Below are 26389 nucleotides of genomic sequence, written 5' to 3'. Positions count from 1 at the left end.
TTCCTGCAAGTGTAATGAAGACAAAGTGACACTTAGGGAAATTGTTGTCCTACCTGATAGTAAAATATCCCCAAAAAAATTTTTGACTTTTTTTGAAATTTTGGGGGAGATAGAGAAGGGTCAATTTTATCAGTTTTCCCTGACACTGCCTATTATTTGAATTTTTTCTGTCTATAAATGCAATAAAAAAAATTTCGGCAGGTATGTTCTCACTTGGAAAGATTCCCCGGAAGGTGCGAGGAAATTCTTTAAAAACTATTAATTTTTTATTTTTTATCCGCCATTTTGAATTTTGAAAATTTAACATCAGATTCGACATCAGCGACCCCAGAAGCCCCTAGATACCAAATTTTATAAAAAATTAATAACTTTTTAAAATTTTGACCGCCATTTTGAATTTTGAAAATCTGACAACAGATTAATAATCAGCGACCCGAAAACTCCCAGATACCAAGTTTTATAAAATATTAATAATTTTTAAAATATATCTTGTCATTTTTAGGGTTCCGTACCCGAAGGGGGAACCCTATTAATGAGACTAGTGAAGCAAGGCATGTACCCCCCCCCCTAGCGGCCACACAAATTTATCTAGAGGGCTGAAATTTGGTATACATATGTACTTTGGCGTGTAGATTACAGGAAAAATATAGCGAATCTCATAGGAATTAATTATCATAGCGTTGTCAAGGAAAAACCATGAATTTTTATGAAAAATCCCTAAAAATGACTATGTACCCCCCCCTGGTTGCCACATCTTTTTACATAGAGAGCTCAAATTTGGTACACTAATGTATTTTTACGTGAAAATTACAGGAAAAATATAGCGAACATGATTCGGATTAATTTACATAGCGTTGTCAAGGAAAAATCAAAAATTTTGAAAAAAAGCGATTAATCCTCCTAGCGCACACAATATTTAACGAAGGCAGTTCATATTTAGTATACGTGCGTATTTTTGCGTGTAGATTACAGGAAAAATATAGCGAGCACAATTGGAGTTAATGTTCATATTGTTTTTAAGAAAAACTCATATTTTTAGAAAAAATCATGGATTTTTCGAATAAAAAAAGAAGAAAATTTTATCCTAAGGGATCCAAATTTATACTTTTTTACGTATTTTTACGTGTAGATTACAAAAAAAGTATAGCGAGAACGATTGGAGTTAATTATCATAGTGTTTTCAAGGAAAAACTGATAATTTTCGATAAAAATCATGATTTTTCCCCAAAAACGAAGAATATTTTATCTAAAGAGTTTCAAATTCATACACTTTTACGTATTTTTGCGTATAGATTACAAAAAAAATATAGCGAGAACTCCCATTGTGCTTGCTATATTTTTTGTAGTGTTTTGCCATTCTTTATAATTTGCCATTTTCTTTTTTTTATTATTTGCTATTTTTTTTATCTTTTGACATTTTTTATTTGTTGATATTTTTATTACCGTAAAATGGGGTAAAGTCGGCGTTTGGGGGTGAAGTCGGCCGGCGCTTTAAATCATTTTAAAGTTTAACTATTACTTTTTTCCAGAATAAATCCGAGTTTTATTAAAAATGTAGTTAGAATTAATGTAAATTAATAAATGAAATACAATATTTAAGTGTTTAAAGCGCCGGCCGACTTTACCCGCAAACGCCGACTTTACCCCATTTTACGGTATTTGGTGAAATCTAAAAAAAATCATAAAATTGAAAATGTTAAATGATAAAAAAATTAAAAAATTTTTAAAAACTTATGATATTGAAAATAAATAAATGATAGAAGAAAGACCTCCACTCCACAACAAATTTTAGGATTAGGGGTACGGAACCCTCGGTTTTAATGCGAGTGTAACTCGCACTTGTCCGATTTTCATTTTGGGGTTGTTTTCAGCCCTAAAAACCACAAACGAGTTGATCTAACAAAACGGCCAGACAGGGGTATTTTTTTTGTCCTACTTTCCGAAAATGATTGATTTTTTTATGGGTCTAAAAAAAAGTTGAATTTTTTCGGACGGTGTTAAATGTGCCTCACATTTAGTAAAAAAAAAGTTTTGCATAGGCGTAGCTAGAACTTTTGGCTAGGGGGCACGATCCCGGTGTGAATATTCTGATAGGTATGTATTTTTGGGGACAAAGGAGCTAAATAAAAAATTAAAAGTTTTTAAATAATGGCTAAATTTTCGAATATAGTTTTTTAGGCAATAAATCCTCTAAAACGATCTATTTATTGATCTACCTTGTAGGGAAATTAGTCGAAATATAGATTTATATTTAGATCCTTTCGTAAAATATAATTTTTCTCTTGGTTAATTATAGTGGTTAATTATAAATATGCGTATATTTATTATAAATAAATAATTAGGATATATTGTCAAATCAATTGTTGTTGTGTTGTGTTGTTTGACTCATGCATAGCTTATAGGCCCAAACGTAATAGCGGGGTGAGGAACAATGTGAATGATGGAGAAGCGGGACGGGGAAATACCTTACTTCGCTCGATGAAAACGCATGGTGATTGCCGTACATGTATATACAATCTACATTACGCGTCAGATTTATCTCGTGTGTGTGCCTGTACCTATATGTCAAACTCGTGAATGCTAGAATTAAATTATACTTTTCCTTTATATACATATATATATATTTATGTTTATATTAATGTTTTCAACTAGCAAATAATAATTTATTAGTAAATATAAATTGTTTAATATCATATCATTATATTATAAAATTTAATATACATAGTACTGCAATATGCGCAAGGATGCATACTTTTATGCACGCACACCTACTCTGATACAAATAAAAAATTTTTTTGTAACATTCACAACATTGTTATTTTCCAGTTTTGACTTTTGAAACATCGTCATTCGTTATTTTTCCAAAATTTAAATTGTCAACATTGCCGCAACATTCATCATCTCAAGAATGTTGCCGCAATGCTTGTTATTCGAAAAGATTATTTACTTTATATAAACAACTAGCTAAAAGAAACGCGCGTGGTATCTATAGTTTTTTATAAAAAATTAAAGAATTATTCGTCGATTGAGGGCAGAAACACGCCAATTCAGGCGAATGTTGAGAAACATGACAATCTAAAAAATATTAGAGAAACCTGCCATTTCAGTGAAGATTTCAATAACATGCCATCTCAGATATCAAATTTTTGTTGATTGTTTTAGATTGGTAACACTGTAAACGAAAAATTGATGAGTCAAAATAATTAATATTTTGTTGAATATTGATGGTTAAGTCGGTAGAACCTTTAATAATTTTATTATTAATACCCGTGTGGAAAAAGCCACGATCTTGCCCTCAAGAGTTCGGGGCCCCCGGCGGGGGCCCATGAAGGCTGATCCATATGGCGAATCCATGAGGGGCAACGTAGGGGCTCCGCATGGATCGCCCTCATGATCGATTAGCAAAATTTTCTAAGTCCAAAAATCAAATATTTTTTCGTCAACAAAAAATGAATGTTTCCAATGATTCAGAACAACGAAAAACGCGTTTTTAATAAAAATATATTTACACTTTTTTGAAAATAACACTCACACTTATGGCAAAATAGATGAGGGCCATCGTAGGGGCCCGCATGGATCGCCCTCATGATCGATTAGCAAAATTTTCTAAGTCCAAAAATCAAATATTTTTTCGTCAACAAAAAATGAATGTTTCCAATGATTCAGAACAACGAAAAACGCGTTTTTAATAAAAATATATTTACACTTTTTTGAAAATTCACCTGAGATGATTCATGATAATAATCATAAAGCATATAATTAATTATATTTTATAAATTGCATTTGATTGGAAAATATAATTTAATATCTTAACTTTAACTAAATGATGTTAAGCACTTTTCTTTGTTAGGTATTTTTTAAAATTAAATAGCATCAAGAAGTTAGCATTTGTTTTGAAGTAGCGTGAGTAGCGTAGTTGGTAAAGCGTTAGACTCATAGTCCGTAGGTCGTAGGTTCGATTCCCCCCATGCGTTAGATTTATTTATTTCTCAGGTTTGCGTTTAATCATTAATTCTATGTATGAATTAACCCGTGTAAAAATAATTTAGTATTAGAGAGATCTAGTAAAACGTATGGCAAAAAGTCTATAAGTGATCTATCATATAGTATATGTAAAGTATATGTAATGAGACTATCCCATACTCAAAGTATATGTAGATAAGTTTATCTGAAGTATATCTGAAGTATATCTAAAATATATCTAAAATATATCTTAAGTATATTTAAAGTAAATCTAAAGTATATATCAAATATATCTGAAGTATAGCTGAAGTATATAATTCAAGTAAATGGATGGAGTATAGCTAAAGTATATACAAAGTATATTTGAAGTATATTTGAAGTACATTTAAAGTATATACAAAGTATATTTAAAGTATATTTGAAGTATATTTGAAGCATAGCTAAAGTATATAATTAGGGTAAATAGCTGGAGTATGGCTAAAGTAGCTACAAAGTATATTTAAAGTATATCCGAAGTACAGTTGAAGTAAATTTGAAGTATATCTGAATTTCAGTTAAAGTATGTTTGAAGTATAGCTGAAGTATATAATTGAAGTAAATAGCTGGGGTATGGCTGAAGTATATACAAAGTATATTTTGAGTGAATTTGAAGTATAGCTGAAGTATATCATTGAAGTAAATAGCTGGGGTATAGCTGAAGTATATATACAAAGTATATTTGAAGTATATCTGAAATACATTTGAAGTATATCTGAAATACATTTGAAGTATGTTTGAAGTATATCTGAAATAAATTTGAAGTATATTTAAGTAAATTTGAAGTATGTTTGTAGTATTTCTGAAGTATATTTAAAGTATTCCTAAAGTATATTTGAAGTATATTTGAAGTATACCATAAATAAATTTTTTTGTTTATTTGCTATACCCGTGTAAAAATATTTTAGTATCGGAGAGATCTATCATCTAATCATCTGTCACTCCTCTAGCCTATAATATATGTATTAAAAGTATAGTACATCCCATACTGCAAGTATAAGTATGGAAAAGGTATGCTGAAAATACATTTGAAAAAAAGTATTATTAAAGTATATTTTACGTATTTTTGGAGTATTTTGTTATTAAATTGGAAGTATCTATCTGTCTAAATATTTGCAAAATATATTTAAAGTATAGCAAAAATATATGAATCGTTTTTTAAATGCTTTAATGTATCTATAAAGTCTACTAATTGTATATATGAAACTTTTCCATAATCAATCTCAAGTATATATAATGTATATTTGAAGTATATCAATAGTAATTTGGAAGTACTATTTAAATATAGCATATTATAGGTATATATAGCAAAAGTATATTAAAAGTATTTAAAGCCAATCAAAAATATAAAATTTTTCTTGAACATTTTTATTTCAAATTAAGTAAGCGTAATTTAAAAACGGAACAAAATGAAATTTGTATTAAAAATTAACATCGTTCTTTAAAAATAAATTTTTTTAGTGTAAGTGTAAAAATGTAGATACAATAAAACCTCTTTAATTGGGACGGTTTACACATGTCCCACTTACACAGGTTTCACTATATTGAAAATTATTTTTTTTCTAAATTTTAAATTAATTAACGAATTATTAAAAAAATTAATTATTTATCTCTCATTTTGTCGTCTTTATTCATTCCATTCTCATTCGATATTTTTTTCAATTTTTTTCTCTTCGTAGCTTTGTTTCTTTATTTTCTTTATTCTCTTCATTCGAAACTTCATCCTTTTCTTCATTTCTACTGCTGCTTCATTGAAAATTTCTCAGTTTTTTCTCATTCTTCCTCTTCATTGACTTGTTTCTTCTTTTTCTTGTTTGTCTTCTTACTTTCCTCATCTCGATCTTCACCCATTCCATCTTTTACTTCCAAAATTTCGTCAGTTTCCTCACTGGGATTCAAATTCTCTTTTTCATTTCCGCTAATACTTTCTTCTGTCCATTTTGCACTATCTTCGTCTTCTTTCTCTTCGTTACCTTGTTTCCTCTTTTTTTTCCTTTTTTTCTTACCTTCTTTACTTTGATCTTTGTTAATTCCCTCTTTTAGTTTTAAGATCTCATCACTGTCTTTACTAAAGTTCACATTGTCGTTTTCATTTCTTGTTTCTTCTGACAATTTCAGATTTTCGTCACCTTTTTCTTGTTCATGCTCATGTTTCTTCTTCTTTTTCTTCTTTTTCTTAATTTCTTCGTTCCGATTCTCATCAATCACAGTCAAATCTTGTTTTCGTTTCTTTCTTGTATTTTCAATTTCTTCTTGATTTTCGTCTTTAGTAGCACTTGAATTTTCGTCTTTTTCATTCGAGGCTTTCTTGCGTTTTCCATTTTTCTGTTTTTCCTTGTCCACTTTTTCATTGTTTTTTGCACCTCTCTTCTTTTTGGTTTGTTTTCCTTTGTTTGAATCATTTCCAGTTTTGTTTTTCGCCTTGAGTTGATTGCGAAGCGTATTGCACATTAAAGTTAACGTTCTAATATATTCTTGATGTTTAATTTTGAAACCTTTTTTAACGTTTTCCTTCACAAATGCTGAAAAATAAAGAATTTTTATAGATATTTTGAAATTAAGTAGACAATTAGAAATCATTAAACTGCAATAGGCTGTTTAGATTTGTTTGGCTCTTGATAGCCCTTTTTATTTTCTGTCTTTCTTCAATTTTAATTTTAAAAATTTACAAATACGAAAATAACTATCAAAATTAGGGCAAAATCAGAAGATGTGTCACAGTTTAACTGGTTTTCAATAGAAATTAATCAGGAATTACAATGCATTTTGTAAAAAAAAGTGGGAAAAGGTGAAATATTTTTCGAAAATAGGAGACTAGAAAGTGAACTGAAGAAGAAAATTTAAATGTAAGTGATTTTTTCGATTTTTCCATAAATTATAAAATTAAAATTTAGAAAAATTGAATCACTAATGTTTAAACTTTGGAATAGATAAATTAAAAGTAATTAAATTTTGAAATTGAATTTTTGAAAAAATCAAAATTAATAACAAAATTTAAAAATATTAAAATATGTGAATGCATGTGACATTCTATGATCTACGTTCTCTCTAAAACTGAATCAGTGAAATTTCATTGGTAAATCAGTGAAAAATGACTGATTCCCAGTGACCCTCTTCTCAAGATATGAATCAGTGAAATTTCATTGGAAATCAGTGAAAAATGACTGAAGTTTCAGTCATTTTCAACTGATTGGCCAGTTAAAAAATGACTGGAATTTTCAATAATGGTTACTGAAATTTCAGTCATTTTTTAACTGTCGAATCAGTAGAAAATGACTGACACTTCAGTCATTTTTCACTGATTCCCAATGAAATTTCACTGATTCATATCTTGAGAAGAGGGTCACTGAGAACCAGTAGATTTTCACTGATTCAGTTTTAGAGAGTTGAATGTTTATTGTAAGACAGACTATTTTTTTCTACTTTCGTAAAACTCACATTCAACATTATCTAGGACTTGTTTAGGTATGGCCGTATGATCTCCTCTTCCAGTTGGCGACATGTTAATTAGGTTATTTTCACCCAGCAAATTTTTCATCAGTTTTCGTGCCATTTCTTTTGGATTTTTTCGAAATTCTGTTTTAATAAATTCGAGTTCCACTTTGTCCATCCAAATATTTGTGTCAGGAGCAATTTCAACCTATAAAATATGTATAATTTATTAGCTGTTTTATTATTATTTTTTTTCATGTCCAGAGGAAAATGTCAAATGTAATTTTTGAATTAAAAAAAAAAAATTTTTATTTAAAATTTTTCCTAAATGATGTAAATATTAATATTGAAATCCCAAGGAAATTTTTAGACACTCAGATGATACTCTAAAAGGTTTAAAAAGTTTTAATAATTACAAATATTATGTATACCTTTCCAAGTCCTTTAATTCGATACGTTCCAAGGACTTTATTTCTTGGGTTTTCTTCCATAACCGGTACCTAATAAAAAAAATATAATTATATGTTTATTTTGTACATGACAAATAAATTATTTTATAAATATGAAAATAAAAATGATAAGACATATAAACCTGAGAACTTGAGGGCTGTCCAGTGATACTGTCATAGTCTTGACCAGTTTGTTCTTTGAATGTATCTTTTGACCATCTCAAAATCCCCTCCAAAAAACGTATATTTTCAATAGTGACTGAAAGATTTGGAAAATTGTTAAAAATAAAATAAGTTATAGGTAAATTAAAAATTATATTATTTTGATATTAAACCTTCTTCGTCATCCTGTTGAGAAGCAAAACTGTCATTGAAATGCGAACCACTTGGAGCATTTGAATCCGGGCCGTTGTCTGGTTTTGTTGGTGAACCTTTCTTGAGGTTTTGTTGTGAACCAAAATCTTCAGCATTGATTTCAAAATTAGGAGGTTCAGTACTGGAATCCTCGTCAGATTCGTCCAAATTATTAGAGGGAGACAGTAAACGAGTGTCCATATTACACATGGATGATTCGCCATAATTTTCAAAAATCGATGATTGTTGAATTAACTCCCTTTCCAAATCCTCTTCAACAGACCTTTTATTCTTATCATTTTCTTTTTCCATGTCGACTACTTTTTTTCTCTCTTCCATTCTTGCAGCATTGTTTTTAATCGAGCTAACTTCAATGCTTAGAGTTCCATCTGTAGCCACTGTCAACGATTCAAGCCACTTTTTGTCTTCTAAAAATTTTATTTATTTATTTAGAAAATTAAATTAAGTGGAAATTAAATTAAATTAGATAGTTTTTAAATTACATGTAATTTCTTTTTTTTCAAAATATGTATTTTATAAATTTTATGTGATACACTTGTTAAAAAAAAGAGAAAAAAATTTTGTTTTAATATTTATATAAAAATATAAAATTTGTATTAATTATTTATTATAATGCATTTTTTATATTTAAAAATTTGTTTTTTTTGTTTTATATTTTATTTACATTTAATATTTATATTTTTTTATTATTTATAAATGAAGTTTTTGATTTATAAACCTTTTTTTAATATTAAAAATTTTGTTATGGAAAATTTTAAAAAAATTTTTGAAAAAAATTTATTTATTTATTTATTTATTTAATTGTAAATTTAAATTTAAAAAAAATTTTTTAAAAAAATTTGAAAACATTTTTTAAAAAACATTTTAAAAAAAATTTTTTTTACAAGGAAATTTCCAACTATTTATTATTTATATTTATTGTCTGCAATAATTGCATAATCAAAAAGTTTAAATTATTGAAAGTATTTATACATGTATATAAAGGTAAAAGAAGGCTGTGACAAAATGTGATAAAAAAAATTAGGTTATGAAATAAGAATCGAATTTTCATTAAAAATTCAAATTTAATTCGAAAATTAACAATAAAAATTAACAAATGTAAATTAAAAAATTTAAGTAGTGAAAAATTATTAAAAAAATAAAAAACTAAAAAACTAAAAAAATTGGAAAATTCAAGTTAAAAAAATTCGTTAATATAAAAATTATGCATTCAGAAATTCAATGACGTTTGCATTTAACTTACCACTTTTTTGTAAGATTCTTGCAGGGTAATATTTGTTTCTCCACTTTGCTTCAAAAATTCCTTTTTTAATTGTCCTTATCCGATTTTCTGGCAGAATTGAGTATGTTTTACATTTAGTATTTTTCCACAAAACGAGACAAAATTTTGTAGGTTTGCATGACATTACACTTTTTTAAAACAAATGATAAGCGCGCTAGTTGTACGTCACGTTCGCCCTGTATGATGCATCGATTTTAGCTCCAGCAGAAAAAAAAGCGAACAAGAAAGATGTGTCGATTATTATTTGTTTTGTCAACAAAACATTAAACAGTTTTTTGGAATATAAAAATGCCAAAAATACGTACATTTAGTGAATATTCCCGGCCTAGCCGATATCGCCTTCTTCATGACTACAAAAAGAAGAAAAAATTGCAGCAAAATATTGATGAGACTGAAGATCCCATTTTCGAAAATGCACCAAGTAATGACTTATCAGGTAAAAAACGTCACTCAACTTCAAAAATATTCTTTTCTATATACTATATAGAGCATATGTTATTGATTTCATTACAAATTTGATAAATATAATGGGATTTTTTATTATGAATACATAAATAATAATAAATAAATAAATAAACGGATAAAAAATTGACGAAAAATTATTTTTGTATGTGTAATTTTTATGAAGCCATTTTCAAACTTAAAATTTTTGTCTTTGCTTATATTTATGACAAATTGAAATTACAATTGAACCTACAACTAATTACATAAAACAACATGTTTAAATTATTTTTTTAAAGTTAAAATTAAAAAAATACTGAAAAAATTTTTTAATGAAATTTACTATTGTAATTATAATTTGTTTTTATAAAAATAATTTTGTATAGAGAAATATAATTTTTCTCACTATAAATTTCTTTAAAAAAATAAATTGTAATAGTTACATTAAATTATAAATTTAATAAATAAAGAAATTTATTTTTCTGTAAAAATTTGTAATTATAAAAACTTTTTGAAATAAAATTGTCCTCAAATAAAAATTACAGAATTTTATAATTTGCGAATAAAGTCTACTATAATTTATTTTTTCTATAAGAAATTATTATCGTGATTTTATTAATTCTTTTTCAGAACAAATTATTTATAATAGTTCTTGTTCACAGATTTTTATGTTTCGTAATTTTTATTACAAGACAATAATTCAATTGGCAATTTTAATTTCACTATGTCATGCAAGCCAGAAAAAATTATTTAAAAAAATTTATAAATTAAAAAAATTCTTATAAGTATAATTAGAATAATTTTTATGCAGATCAAGAATTTGAAAATCATGAATCGAGGAATTCTAGCAGAGAGAATTCGAGAACCAGTGACGAATCCACTGATGAGAGTAGCTCTGACAGCTCAGACACAAGTACACATGCAAATAAAGAAAATAAGGAAGATTCTAGCGATGATAATAGTGATTGCAATAAACACCGAGATTATGTCAAAAGTGACGAATCAGAAGAAGAAACGAATAGTAGTTCGAATGAAGATGACAGCAGCAGCAGCAGCGAAAATGAAGATGAAGATGAAAACGATAAATTTTTATATCCAGGAGCACCGTTAACTGTTGCGCAAAGTATGATCGTAATTTTGTCTCTTCTGATAAGATATCAATTAACAGGATCCTGTTTAGCAAGCATACTAGAAGTGATTGCAATGCACTGTATACAACCAAATTTATGCAAAAAAACCCTTTATTTTTTTAAAAAATTTTTTAGAAATATTGGAGTACCACTTGTTAGACATTATTACTGTTCGAAATGTTTAAAAAAACTACCATCGCGTTCATCCAAGTGTACTAAATGCAAAAAATTTAAAGGAATAAGTTATTTAATCGAAATACCTCTTTTAACGCAATTACAAGTCTTTTTCAAACGACCCGGTTTTTTTGCAAGTTTAAGTCATAGGTTTACACGGAAAAAACAAAACGAAGATAACTTGGAAGATATTTATGACGGTAAAATATATAAAAAACTTAGCAAAAATGGCAACATTCTGTCTAGTGTTAACAATATTTCGCTAATGTGGAATACAGACGGTGTGCCGTTATTCAAGTCATCTAAAATTAGCATATGGCCATTTTATTTCACCATCAATGAGCTACCATTCGCAGAACGAATTAAAAAGGAAAATATGATTCTTGCCGGATTATGGTTCGGTCCTTCAAAACCTTCTCCTAATCTGTTTTTACAATTTCTTCAAGAGTCACTACAAAAATTGTATAATGGTGTAAATTTTACAATTCATGGAAAGACGAATAAAGTGAAAGTAAGGGGTATTGTAATATGTGGAACCTGTGATTCACCTGCGCGATCTTTATTTCTAAATACGAAGCAATTCAATTCAAAATTCGGTTGCCCGAAATGCAAAATCCAAACCAAAAAACTGCGAAAAAATCTTCGTGTATATCCACACCAAGATGAACTGAACTTACGGACGTCATCAGAAACAGAAAAGTTCGCTGCAAAGGCTCATAAGAAAAAAAACCCGTATTTGGAGTAAAAGGACCCTCTGTATTATCGAAAATAACTCATGATTTTATTCGAACGATGACTCTTGACGCAATGCACTGTGTATTCCTAGGAGTTGTAAAACGACTTTTATTCTTGTGGTTTCACTCTAAATTTCATGGAAAATCTTGGTCTTTGTCAAAGTTTATAAAAGTTATTGATAAAAGAATAACATCTTTAACTCCTCCATCGTTTGTAAAGAGACTGTCAAGAAACATTTCAGATCATAAGTATTGGAAAGCTTCAGAATTAAAAATATGGCTTCTATATTATTCTTTACCGATTTTGAACGACATTCTGCCAGAACCATACTTATCGCACCATAAACTTCTTGTATTAGCCATTTATTTGTTAAGTCAAAAAAGCGTTTCAAAAGATATGGTTGATCTTGCAGACAGAGCACTTAAAGAATATGTGAGCAAATTCCAAGTTTTGTATGGCTTAGACCATATGACATCAAATTTGCATTCTCTGCGTCATTTAGCACTCGGTGTTTTAGATTTTGGTCCTCTGTGGGTAACGTCGTGTTTCGCATTTGAAAGTATGAATGGAATTTTGAAAAGTATGGTTCATGGTACAAAATATGCTGAATTACAAATATGTTCAGCTGCAAATATGTTGATGTGCCATGCAGAATTAAAATCAAAAGTTTTACAGGTAGGTTCTTTGGCTTATAAATTTTGCAAAAAAATAGAAAAGAGCGGCACACATAGATTAAAAGCATATTTTGTGATGGAAAAAATCGCCATTATCGGCAAATGTAAACAGTTTAATGAGTCATTTGAAAAATTTCGAAATTGTTTGACATCATTTGGACCTAACATTGGTTCTAATTTAAATGTATTTTACAGACTTCTGAAAAGTAACCTAGTTTATTCTTCAGAAATGTACGACGCAAAGTTTAAAACCACAACATGTTGTGTGAAATATCGATACAATGGCGTTAAAAGTATTGGAGTGGTCCAATGTTTCCTCAGAATGTCAAAATGTTCATGTGGTAAAAATTGTAATGCATGCTATGATAACTGCAAATTATATGCTATTGTTAAAAAGTGTAAGACGACAAATAACTTCTTTGCTCCGTTACAAAATACTTGTTTATCATTTATTCACAAATTTACAAATTCTCAAAACGAAGAATATCTTTTAATTGATGTCAACGATTTAATTACAGTTTGTTTTAAACTTGTAATTGCAGGAAAGCCAAAGGAGCCAAATGTCGTCTACGCAATAGAGCCCGCGACACTGTCAGAATATGAATAATAATTGTTTGTTGAAAATTATTATTTGACAGTAACTTTTACGTTTAAATAAAAATTGTAATTATCGTAGATAGTGAAGAATATTAATAAATAAAAATCAGCTTATAATATATTAAATAGTCAGTTATTTACAATTTTTATATAAAATAGCATAATCCTTACTCTTCAAAATTCAAAACTTAAAAAATTATCTTCAATAAATATTGCAGAAATTCCTTACATATACTTCATAAAGATTCCTTATATACGTCAGAAAGACTTACAGATATACTTCACAAATACTTTAGGTATACTTAATAAGGACTTCATATATACTTCAAAACCATTTGATATATACTTCTAATGTACTTTTCATATACTTCACAAATACTTTAGATATACTTAACAAGGAATTTATATATACTTCATAAATATTTGATATATACTTTTATGTACTTTTCGTATACTTTTCATATACTTCACACATACTTTAGGTATACTTAGCAAGGACTTATTATATACTTCATAACTGTTTGATATATACTTTTTATATACTTTTCATATACTTCACAAATAATTTAGGTATACTAATTTCATTTATACTTCATAATATTTTATATACTTTTCGTGTACTTTTTATATACTTCACAAATACTTTAGATATACTTATTAAGGACTTAATATATACTTCATAAGTGTTTGATGTATATATACTTTTTATGTACTTTTCGTATACTTTTTCATATACTTCAAAAATACTTTAGGTATACTTAGCAAGAAGTTAATAAATACTTCATAACTGTTTGATATATACTTTTTATATACTTTTCATATACTTCACAAATAATTTATAGGTATACTTACCAAGGACTTCATTTATACTTCATAATATTTTATATATACTTTTTGTATACTTTTTCATATACTTCACAAATACTTTAGGTATACTTATTAAAGACTTAATATATACTTCATAAGTGTTTGATATAAATACTTTTTATGTACTTTTCGTATACTTTTTAATATACTTCAAAAATACTTTAGGTATACTTAGCAAGAACTTAATAAATACTTCATAACTGTTTGATGTATACTTTTTATATACTTTTCATATACTTCACAAATAATTTATAGGTATACTTATCAAGTACTTCATTTATACTTCATAATATTTTATATATACTTTTCGTGTACTTTTTCATATACTTCACAAATACTTTAGGTATACTTATTAAGGACTTAATATATACTTCATAAGTGTTTGCTATATATACTTTTTATGTACTTTTCGTATACTTTTTCATATACTTCACAAATACTTTAGGTATACTTAACAAGGACTTCATATATACTTAATAACTATATGATATATACTTTTTACGTACTTTTCATAAATTTTTTCAGATACTTCATAAATACTAAATATATACTTTTTAAATTCTTTATATATACTTTGTAAATACTTTATAATTACTTTATAAAAAATTATATACTTTACCCATAGTTTATAAATATTTCATAAATACTTAAAAACGACTTCATATTTACTTTATATATATTTTTACAATACTTTACTTGTCCCATACTTAAAGTATGGGAAAATCTCATTTTGCTATACTTTTTATACTTTTGTAGATCAAAAATTGATCTCGAATTTACTTTTTATTTTTTCTCGGGAATTGAAAAATGAAAATATCCGTTAATAGTATGCATAAATTACATATTTTTTAATTTTTTAACTAATTAATTTATTATTACTTTTAATTATATCCGACAGTTAATTAATTAGAACGTTAATTAATAAATTCAATTTGAGTAAGAATTTAATTAAAAATTGAATAATTATTAAATAAATATGTTATTTATTCATAACTTAAGCTTATTTATTATTAATTAACTTTTATTATTAATATTATTGATTAAAAAACATTATGGCAAACTTGAGGGCAAGATGAGGGCAAACGTGAGGGCCCATAAGGGCACCCGTAGGGGCGCCCTCATCGATGAGCATGTCGTTTCCTTGAGGGGCCCCTATGGATCATCCATATGCGCCCCTCATGGCATGAGGGCGATCCATAAGGGCCCCCACTGGGGGCCCTCATCACTTTTCCACACGGGTAATTATACTTTTTTTAATTTTTAATATTGATTTCAAGTATAAAATTTTGTTAACTATAATATAACATTCTCAAGAAAGTGTTACCAACCTAAAACAATCAACAAAAATTTGACATCTGAGATGGCATATTTTTGAAATCTTCACTGGAATGGCAGGTTTCCCTAATATTTTTTAGATTGTCATGTTTCTCAACATTCGCCTGAATTGGCGTGTTTCTGCCCTCAATCGACGTATTTTTATTTGACGGACAGTTATTGGAATTTTGATCTCACAAAAATAATAATATTATTTTTGTAATCGTTACTGTATTACTATTTCAACATTATGGTGTTATAATAATATAATACCTATTATTGCACAGTCAATATGACCTTTAAATTTTGTACTCAAATAAAGATTATATGCTACAATCATCAAATTGTCAGCAATACATTTAATTGACCTTTCTCAGGATCCATGCAGGGTGAATTCCTATTTTGTTTACCATAAGGCCCATAAACTTATAATCGCTTTACAATGTTAAAAAGTTCTGGATTCTTTATTTGGTCTGTGATTTCAGCACATATCATTTTATTTAAAGTTTCTGAATCGCAAATTTGTGTACGTAAACATATAGTTAAACGCACATGGTTCCTGTACAGGAAAATGCATACGAATTTGGAACTAGTTCATGTGTGAGATCTTGTACAAGATCTGGTGCAAGATCTTGTACAAGAAAGATACTTGTAGAAGAAAATGTACATGATCTTGTACAATTTCATATATAAGTACTTGACATGAACACGTCCATGTTCTTCCACATGTTAATTTTATTTTTCTTTGCTAAAAATTAAAAACTTCAAAGGCTGCGTAATAGTGCAAAAACATGAACGTGTTCATGTACAAGTACGTATACATGAAATTGTATAAGATCATGTACATTTTCTTGTACAAGTATCTTTCTGGTACAAGATCTTGCACCAGATCTTGTAAAAGATCTCACACATGAGCTTTTTCCAAATTCGTATGCATTTTTATGTACAGGAACTGGTCAGAACTTGTACAAGTTCAGTTGCTGATCCTGTACAGGTAATTGTACATGATCTTATACAGGGATTTTCAGTAGGGTAAGGTTAACAGTCCATCCAGGATCACCATAAAGAATCATTGTAGAATATGTCATGGGATCAAAATTTTCCTTAACAATAAGACTAGATATTATTTTCTTATTATTTTCTGTTGTGCATACTGAATTTACATCAACATGTAAATCCCTCTTCAAATTTTGTAGATAATTTCTTTATCTTTCACGACAATTTTTTTTCTTTGGGTATTTTCTTTTCATTCTCAGTTTCAGTAGACAGAACTCTGTTGTACACTACCGTCCGAAATTGTGCGAACTCTGCTTTTTCAACAACTATAAAACTGTTCAAATCTTCAAAAATATTAAATCTAAAATTTTTTCCTCTTTATTTTATTAAAGCTAATAAAATTCTGAAAGAAATGACACCTTGACAAAGAGAATATGTTAATTTATCAATTAGATATCTAAGAAAAACCCAATTTTCAATGTTTTTACTATTTTTTTTATTTCTCTGGCAAAATTTAATATTTTTAAACGTTCTTAGGCTCATTGAAATCGTATTTTGTTATGCAATTCAAATTATATAAAACAATTCATGTACACATTCTTCGCTAGCGTATGCAAACCCTCAAAGTTGGCTCATAAAATGTCAAAAAATTGTGATTAATATTTATATGACAAAAAATGATCAGTAAAATGTATAAATCCTAAATTTACTTACATAAATCAGAGAAGTTTAGAATTATATATTTACTTGATTTTTAAACATTATATTTTATTGTAGAATTAAATTTAAATTTTTTGACATTTTATGAGCCAACTTTCACGGTGTGCATACGCTAGGGAAGAATGTGTACATGAATTGTTTTATATAATTTGAATTGCATAACAAAATACGATTTCAATGAGCCTAAGAACGTTTAAAAATATTAATTTTTGCCAGAGAAATAAAAAAAATAGTAAAAACATTGAAAATTGGGTTTTTCTTAGATATCTAATTGAAAAATTAACATATTCTCTTTGTCAAGGTGTCATTTCTTTCAGAATTTTATTAGCTTTAATAAAATAAAGAGGAAAAAATTTTAGATTTAATATTTTTGAAGATTTGAACAGTTTTATAGTTGTTGAAAAAGCAGAGTTCGCACAATTTCGGACGGTAGTGTAATTATTAATACTATACAAAAATAGGAATTTATTTTTTGGACCCAATACAAAAATGAAAAAGACAAATATAATATAAGAAGATTCAACACATGCAGTAAGTTATTGGTCGACAAATTGCAGAAAAATATAAACTATATAATAATCAAGTTAAGTTACCTAAGACTATTAGAAGCTTTTTTTTAGCGACACTACAACAATGTTTATCTATGTTTATCTTACATCAGCAGTAGCCGTTTCACTCCATTGAGGAGAAGTGTTATACCCCTATTCTTCCAACCCGGGCCTATGTTAAGTTCTCGCGTGAGGCAGATATTACGGTAGGCCTGAGTGGCGTCCTCGGGGATAGGTGTTAGTAAGTTAAGTATGGATACACCACTTCCACTCACGAGAATTAAACGGTTATCATCTATATCACATATACAATAATAAAAATTTTTTCCCTCAACCCAAGGCTGTTTGGACGAATCGAGCGATCACGGATTGGGTCCTGTAAAGGGAAGTAGTATACCTTCACTCTATCGGCCTGTCCCGGGCTCAGACCTCGTGTAAGTCAATTACAGCGGTGGGCCTGTGTCGCGTTCTCGGGCTTGATGAGAATACTATTTTATGACGCTTAATGAGTTTTTCAAAAAAATTATAAAATTTTTAAATATAAACATTGTTTAATTTATTTTGACATATTCGTTTTCCTCAGAAGTTCACGATTACGAGCATATATTGCTTCAATAATAATAAATGTTAATATTCAAAAGTTTTATAATTTTAGTTCAATTCAATAAACCTACATGATGTGTTGTTAATGGCACCAAAAATTTTCTTCTTGCTTTTTATTCTCCAGTACATATAACCACATGGTGATTGTTCGAACCGGGCTGGTAAAGTGGGGGACACAACTTCACCTTTCAGGACAGTCATAAAGGTCATCGACCATCTTACGAACCCTCAACCGAAAGCTGATTGGACAAAACAAATTTCAGGTTGAAATCTTCGAGAACCCTAATTATCAAAGTAAATATATATATGTATATGTTACGGTAAATGTACATAGTTGGTAAATGTATACATTTACCGGTAAATGTGCACATTTACCAAAGTAGACGTTTGTAGGTTGGTAAATGTGAGTATAGATAATATAATCTTTAGTTCTGTCCACTTTTACCGGTAAATGTACACATTTACCAAGTCGGTTTGGTAAAAGTTAGAAATCAATTAAAACTCAAAAGTAAGGAAGGTAGTCTGAATTAAAAAAAAAAGAGAATAGAAAGTGAAATAAATTAGAGGTCAAATTAATTTTTTTTCTTTACCAACGGTAATTACGTTAAATTGCGTTTTAATCGACGAAAATCAATATCACTTTTAGTTTTTTGTTTTACTTTTGCACCATACACTTCTTGAATTATTCTTAAATAGTCTTGTCTGGATAGTAAAACATCCTAGTGGGCAAAAACCATCATTTCATGTCTGCCAAATAACGTTCCAAGAACGTTCTATGTTTCTAAAACGTTTTAAAAACAATGAAACGTTTTTGGGACATTATTTGGCGACATGAAACGTTCTAAAAACGTTTATAGAACGTTTTTAAAACAATGATGGTTTGCTCACTGGGATTATTTTTTTTTTAATATAATTTTTGCTGCACATTCATTCAATTTTTTTTTTCATTTCCATAATATCAGTCATTTTAACTTAACAAATAAAATCTGTACTTGTACTTTTATTATCAATAGCAAACTGAAATAATCACTGAAGTTGACAATATTCAAACAATTGATCATTGTACTTACTAACCTTTCATTTCTGTGTATTATTTTGATTCATAACTAATTGAAATCGATATAAAACAAAAAATTTACATTTACCAACATACGATGGTTACTGTGCACATTTACCAATTTTCTTGGTAAATGCACAAAATTTCTTCATTGAATATGGGATTATTCACTTTTACCAAACAACATGGTCAATGTGCACATTTACCGGACTGTGTACATTTACCGTAACATATATATAATCTAATAATAATGAGAAAATTCAAGTACTAAGAAAATGTGAATGAATGAAGGAATGAATAGAATGATTATTATTCTATAATAATAATAATTATTCAAGTTGAAATATTAAAGTGACGCTATTTAATAGTTATTTAAAATAAAAGCCATGTATGCTTATGTGTGCGCACATACGTACACATTTTCATGAATATTCTATTTCTATAATATATAAAAGAATAAAAAGATAAGAATTCTGAAGTTACTTCCATTGCCTTGCAATTAAATGCTGACTAAGTTCCTACAGGTGTCGGGTACTAAAGACTTCTTTAGAGGTTTGAGAGAGAAGAAAAATTTTTATATATAATTATTATATAAATTATTATATCACTATTATATCATAAACTAAATTTCACACCTAAAATAACCATAATCTCACTGAAATCACAAAAAACATAATTTTAAGTTTATTTTATATAATAATTATAATTTATACATCATTTAAATCATCCCAGTGGGCACCAATATATCTTTAGGATGACTTTAGAATGTTCAAAGTATCCTAAAAATGTTCCAACCATATCCTGAGAACGTCCCAAATATGTCCCGAGAATATACCAAACATATGCTGAAAATGTCCAATAAGTGTACTGAAAAGTTCCAAAATCTTAGATAACCGAAATAAATGTTACATTGAAATTATGTATACTTCATAGCATAACGCGCGCGTAATGTAAAGGGTATTAAGTCTTAAACGCCGAACGACCTTCAACACCGAAATGCTCTTGAAGATCCAAGTAGACAAAAAAAGTATATCGCGATTGCTGGTCATATATATTGATTCTTATGGGCTAATTCGCCGAAAAAGGATTATGATCCGTGAATGTACCAAACATGTCTTAAAAATGTCGACCAAACGTCTTTGTAATATCCTCAAGATTTCTAAATAATGTACTGAAAACTTTCAAATTTTTTCTATAATTTTTAAAAAATATCCATAAGCTTTCTTAAGGATATTTTTGTAACTGGTCTAGGCCTGACAAAGAACTTGTTTAGGACGTATATATTTTATTCTTTTTAAAATTTATAGGATGCCTTTTTAGGGACATTTTTGGAATGTTCTAAGGATATCTTTAGAACGTCTTTTAAACAATGTCCCATGAACGTTCTGAAACCCGTGTAGAAATTTCCCTACTTAGTTCTATTTTAAGTAAGGCTCTCTCATGGCCCTTGCCAGTTTTTCCACAAGTCTGGCGTTTCCCAGATTGAACGAGAGTTACTTGCTTATGCCCGTTTTGAGTTTTAAGGGTAGAAAACACCCTTTTTCAATTTAAGGGATGAAAAGCAGTATTTCATACGGAATTTACTAGATTTGCTTGAAACCTATTACTCGGGGGTTTTTGAGGTCGCTGATTACGAATCTGAAGTCAGATTTTAAAAATTCAAAATGGCGAATCCAATATGGCGGACAATAAAATAAAAAATTAATCGGATTTGATTGAAACTCGTTAGTCGGGGGTTTTTGGGGTCGCTGATTACGAATTTGAAGTCAGATTTAAAAAATTCAAAATGGCAGCTCCAAAATGACAGACAACTTTTTAAAAAATTCATTGCGTTCGCTTAAAACTTATAACTCGGGGGTTTTTGGTGTCGCTGATTACGAACCCGATGTTAGTTGTTTAAAATTCAAAATTATGGATCCAACATATTCAATAAAGCCATTATTATAAAGACAAGATCTAATACTGCGACCAACAAATGCAAGATATGATAAACGAACCAACAAAGGCAAGAAACAATTATCCAACCAGTAAAAGCGAGATGTGATAATCCAACCAGTAATGGCAAGATGTGATAATCCAACCATCAAAGGTAAGAAGCAATAATCCAACCAGTAAAGGCAAGATGTGATAATCCAACCAACAAAGGTAAGAATTATTGCTTCTTACCTTTGATGGTTGGATTATTGCTTCTTGCCTTTACTGGTTGGATTATTGCTTCTTACCTTTGTTCGTTGGATTATTCTTTCTTTCCTTTACTGGTCGGATTATTGCTTCTTACCTTTACTGGTTGGATTATTGCTTCTTACCTTTGATGGTTGGATTATCACATCTTGCCATTACTGGTTGGATTATCACATCTCGCTTTTACTGGTTGGATAATTGCTTCTTGCCTTTACTGGTTGGATTATTGCTTCTTGCCTTTACTGGTTGGATTATTGCTTCTTACCCTTGTTGGTTGGATTATTGCTTCTTACCTTTGATGGTTGGATTATCACATCTTGCCATTACTAGTTGGATTATCACATCTCGGCTTTACTGGTTGGATTATTGCTTCTTACCTTTGTTGGTTCGTTTATCATATCTTGCATTTGTTGTTCGCAGTATTAGATCTTGTCTTTATAATAATGGCTTTATTGAATATGTTGGATCCATAATTTTGAATTTTAAACAACTAACATCGGATGCGTAATCAGCGACACCAAAAACCCCCGAGTTATAAGTTTTAAGCGAACGCAATGAATTTTTTAAAAAGTTGTCTGTCATTTTGGAGCTGCCATTTTGAATTTTTTAAATCTGACTTCAAATTCGTAATCAGCGATCCCAAAACCCCCCGAGTAATGAGTTTCAAGAAAATTCGAGTGAATTTCAATTTTATTGTCCGCCATATTGGATCCGCCATATTGAATTTTTAAAAATTGACACCGTATTCGTAATCAACTACCCGACTGAGATCAGATTCGTAATCGGTGACCCCAAAAACCCCCGACTAACGAGTTTCAATCAAATCCGATTAATTTTTTATTTTATTGTCCGCCATATTGGATCCGCCATTTTGAATTTTTAAAATCTGACTTCAGATTCGTAATCAGCGACCTCGAAAACCCCCGAGTAATAGGTTTCAAGCAAATCTAGTAAATTCCGTATGAAATACTGCTTTTCATCCCTTAAATTGAAGAAGGGTGTTTTCTACCCTTAAAACTCAAAACGGGCCGATATAAAAAAATACGTGTTCAATATTTTTCCATGTTCTAGAAGTGTGACAAGTTTCATCAAAATCGGTGATTAACAGTTGGGTAGTGTTACTTGTAAGTTTTAATAAAATAAAAAAAGATTGAAACATTGACTTATATGTTAAATAAATAAATTAACTTTAAAAATAAATTATAATTTATATATAATTATTGTTTCTTTATTGTTCTGCTTCTCAAGTATTCATTTTTCTCAGTCGCAACTTATCAAATCAATTTTGTATTTATTTTCTCACGTTAAGTTGGCGTAATGGTTAGCATGTTAGCTTGCGGAGCGTTAGGTTAGGGGGTTCGATCCCAGCGAGCGTTAAATATTCTTCATTTATGTAAGCGATTGCGTTAAATAATAATAGGTAGGGGTAAAATATAAGGTCTCCAATAATAAATAATGTGTTAATTGTATTATTAATTTCATATTTAATTTTTTTTAGTGCTGGTGTTACTACTTAATTTGAAATTGGGTCCCCTTTGGGATCATTATTTGTCGGGATAGAGTTGTGCATTCTTCTGATTGTATCAGTATATAAGTTTTGTTGTTTACTAATTCAATCAATTACTTTTTACAACTGATTATATACCTAGAGTACACTTTTCACTGATTGCTTATTTTTGTCATAAAATGTAGGGTAATTCCCAGGAAAACTCTCATGGCCCTGGCAAGTTCATCCCTAAGTAGGGCAAATCCTTACAAAACCGTTTCAAGCCATTACTAGACCCTTGCCAGTTTGCCATGTCAGGCCCTTGCCGGAATCCTGGCAAACTGGGAAGGGCCTTGGGAGGCCCAGACCATAATTTCTGCACGGGAAAGGATGTCCTTGGGACATCCAGTGGATGTCCGTGCCTATTTCAATTAGACAAGTATTTTGACAGTGAGTTCTGTTCGTGTCGACGCGACCCAAAAAAAAATTATTGTAGAAGCAGCCCCACGTGGGAGCTTAATAGAAGAGGCTATTTGAATAAAGATGAATCTGTCCCCTATTGAAAATCCCTGTACAAGATCTTGTACATAGAAAATGTACTTGTTCAACTTGTACCTGTTCTGGTGAGAACATGTACAAGAAAATGTACAATTTCGGCACCAGAATTTGGAACAAGTTCTTATATCAGAACTTGTACAAGATCTTGAACATATTCTTCTGCAGGTTCTTCATTAAGTAAAAATTAAAAACTTTAAAGGCTGAGCTATAAATTATTAATATCTCAAAATTTTTTTGAAAACAAATTTTTTTTAAATGAACTTGTACAAGAACATGAACCGTTTCATGTGTAAGTACTTGTACATAAACCAGCACAAGAATATTTACAAGAACAAGTACATTTTCTTCTTGTATACAAATATTAAATATATTTTCTTGTACAAGTTCTGATATATGAACTTGTTTCAAATTCTGGTGCCGAAATTGTACATTTTCTTGTACATGTTCTCACCAGAACAGGTACAAATTCAGCTGCTGAACATGTACATTTTCTTTTACAAGATCTTCTACAGGAATTTTCAATAGGTTCCTTGTATAATTATTGAAAGCGACTTTCAATCACAGCACCTATACTGATCTGTAATTGCACCGTAGTTAGACATATAATAAGAAAAAATTGCACATAAACGTTATCATTTTTCAAGGGGGGCCTGGAAAAATTCGAGAGGGGCCGTGCCTACCCGGGCCTCTACCTAGCTACGCCAATGCTGTTCTGTGATACGTGTGTAGAAGAATAAACGCATCTGACTTACGTGCCTGGAATATTTTTTAAAGATTTAATGGAGAAAAAAAATGTATAATATAATAATAAAAAAATGTTACATATGATTTTCATTACAAACTTAGGTACTAAAAAAGTTATTATTTTAACAGTGTTAAAAATTAATAAATAAAATATTTTCTTCACTGTCATCCGCATTCATTTTTCCGTTCATGTTTCAAAATATTATAATAAAAAATGCAATAAAAGAAATTAAAAAATTAATAAAGATATAAATATATATGACATACTCTCTAAATCTAAATCAGTAGAAATTTTACTAATTCAAATAGTATTTTTCATTTTAACTGAAGTTTCAGTTATTTTTTAAATTTACTAATATAATTAGTGAATATGCCAGCAATAGAATATAACTTATGTAAATCAGTAATTTGTATATAACATAACCTTTAAAATTAACTATTAAATCAGTAGATTTTGTGTCCGCCGCCATATATTTATATTACTGATTCAATCAGTAATAGATATTTTACTAATTGAATCAGTAAATTTCTACTAATTGTCAGTTGCTCAATTCTCGCTATGTCAATTAGTAGATTTCTACTGCTAATCAGTAAAATATGATTGATTCAGATTTAGGAAGTAAATAGTTTTCCTTAAATTTTTATATAATATTTACATAAATTGCTTTACATTTTATTATTTTCTTTATGTATTAAAAAGCATTTTAAATATTACAATAAATTATAAATAAATTCATTACTTACTAACATTACAATAACAAAAAAAATTTTTAATATATTTTGAGAAAAAAAATCATTTGAAATAAGCGCGCACATCTGTACGTCGCTATTTTCTCTTTCTTGGGGCACTGCTTTTAATTAAAAAATGAAATTTGACAAAAAAAATATGTATTTCATTATAAAAGAGTATTAATTTTTAATACATTGATAAGATTATTATTTTAAAAAAAGAAATACAAAAAATAACACATTTACTTCAATTTATTCATACTTTTGGAAGCAACCGACTTACCCTCCTTCGTAGACGAACTGACCCGCACCTCAGACCAATTTGTCATTTTTTCCATCAATACTTTAATCATAATTTATTAAATATTTTCATTAAGTCTCTAGGTACGAGCGTCCCATAGATTTAAAAATATTTTTTAACAATTTTACTGAAGAAACAAATATCTAATACTTACAGTACGTTTAAGTAGGTAAAGAAGAGTTTATGTACCATCAAAAATCGTTATCCAATTGTTTTAATATTGGAAATATTATAATTGTCAATAAATTTCAAGATTAAGTGAATTTCCACAGCCACAAAAAAATAAAAAAGTGTCTTGATCTGGGGTCGAGACCCCATCGGTATTCCGATGTATTTTGATGCGCTGAATCCGAATCCGCCATTAGGATTTGGCCAATGGGTCCTGGTTTCGCCCTAACCTCAAAAAATACCTTAAAATCTATAAAATTGTCTCATTTAATTGATCAAATTTGAACTCAACCACATATTGATAAGTTTCTAAGGTCTTTTTATTTAAATAAACTATTCTACAAGCTCTCCAAGTGAAAATTTATTAAAAAAACATCAAGTCTATCGATTCTAACCTCTAAAATACATCTAAGCTTCCAAACAAACAAATTATACCATACATAGCGCAAAAAAATTAGGTAATCTCATAAAAGTTACTACTTAGGTCTTTTTGTGGTTGCTGATTACGAATCCGATTGTCAAGATTCAAAATAACGGATCCAATAAGGCGGACAAAATCCTAAAATTGGACCTGAGTTGATGAAAGTTGTTACTCGGGGGTTTTCGGGGTCGCTGATTACGAATCCGATGTCCGTTTCTAAAAATTAAAAATGGGGATCTTATATTGCGGATTTTATTATTTTAACGAGTTTTTTAAAATTTATCACTCGCGGCTTTTCGGTTGCATGATGACGTCGGAAGATCCGCTTTCCCACCCTGACCAGACGCCGATATACTGGGGTTCCTAATCCCTGTATTGTAAAACCTTTTTTACCTGTATCTGCCCTGA

General features: G+C 29.0%; 3 protein-coding genes across 8 annotated transcripts in view; 1 reads left to right on the top strand and 2 right to left on the bottom strand.

Annotated features, from left to right (window-relative positions):
• The window catches only part of LOC127286267 (sodium- and chloride-dependent taurine transporter-like), a 499457-nt gene that overhangs the window by 22429 nt on the left and 450639 nt on the right, over positions 1-26389 (bottom strand). The gene's annotated exons all lie outside the window — the stretch shown is intronic.
• LOC127286263 (SUN domain-containing protein 2-like) lies at positions 5339-9666 on the bottom strand. Of its 2 annotated transcripts, none has more exons than XM_051312636.1 (6): positions 9499-9567; positions 8216-8493; positions 8024-8139; positions 7863-7931; positions 7438-7639; positions 5339-6521 (listed from the first exon to the last, which is right to left on the bottom strand). In XM_051312636.1, exons 2-6 carry the CDS (start codon positions 8442-8444, stop codon positions 5773-5775), a joined length of 1365 nt encoding a protein of 454 aa, XP_051168593.1. In that variant the 5' UTR covers positions 8445-8493; positions 9499-9567; the 3' UTR covers positions 5339-5772. The 2 variants fall into 2 exon arrangements, with proteins under 2 accessions (XP_051168593.1, XP_051168592.1); XM_051312635.1 differs by having other exon boundaries at positions 5401-6521; positions 8216-8662; positions 9499-9666.
• LOC127286264 (uncharacterized) lies at positions 9826-13393 on the top strand. Its single transcript, XM_051312637.1, has 2 exons — positions 9826-9973; positions 10790-13393. Exons 1-2 carry the CDS (start codon positions 9826-9828, stop codon positions 12025-12027), a joined length of 1386 nt encoding a protein of 461 aa, XP_051168594.1. The 3' UTR covers positions 12028-13393.

The sequence above is a fragment of the Leptopilina boulardi genome, unplaced genomic scaffold, assembly GCF_019393585.1.
Source record: "Leptopilina boulardi isolate dan_hultmark-lab unplaced genomic scaffold, ZJU_Lbou_2.1 LbouV2_351, whole genome shotgun sequence".
In the NCBI taxonomy this organism is placed as follows: Eukaryota; Metazoa; Arthropoda; class Insecta; order Hymenoptera; family Figitidae; genus Leptopilina; species Leptopilina boulardi.
Note: the sequence above shows the minus strand (reverse complement) of the source record. Positions and strands in the feature narration are given on the sequence as shown.

What these genes read in the sequence shown, in the direction of transcription:
- LOC127286263 (XM_051312635.1), bottom strand. Translation starts at nt 9,661, where the DNA reads ATGTCATGCAAACCTACAAAATTTTGTCTCGTTTTGTGGAAAAATACT. An exon ending in AAGAATCTTACAAAAAAGTG is followed by an intron (nt 8,663 to 9,498) that starts GTAAGTTAAATG and finishes TAAAATTTTTAG; the next exon opens with AAGACAAAAAGTGGCTTGAA. An exon ending in TCAACAGGATGACGAAGAAG is followed by an intron (nt 8,140 to 8,215) that starts GTTTAATATCAA and finishes CAAATCTTTCAG; the next exon opens with TCACTATTGAAAATATACGT.
- LOC127286264 (XM_051312637.1), top strand. Translation starts at nt 9,826, where the DNA reads ATGCCAAAAATACGTACATTTAGTGAATATTCCCGGCCTAGCCGATAT. An exon ending in ACCAAGTAATGACTTATCAG is followed by an intron (nt 9,974 to 10,789) that starts GTAAAAAACGTC and finishes ATTTTTATGCAG; the next exon opens with ATCAAGAATTTGAAAATCAT.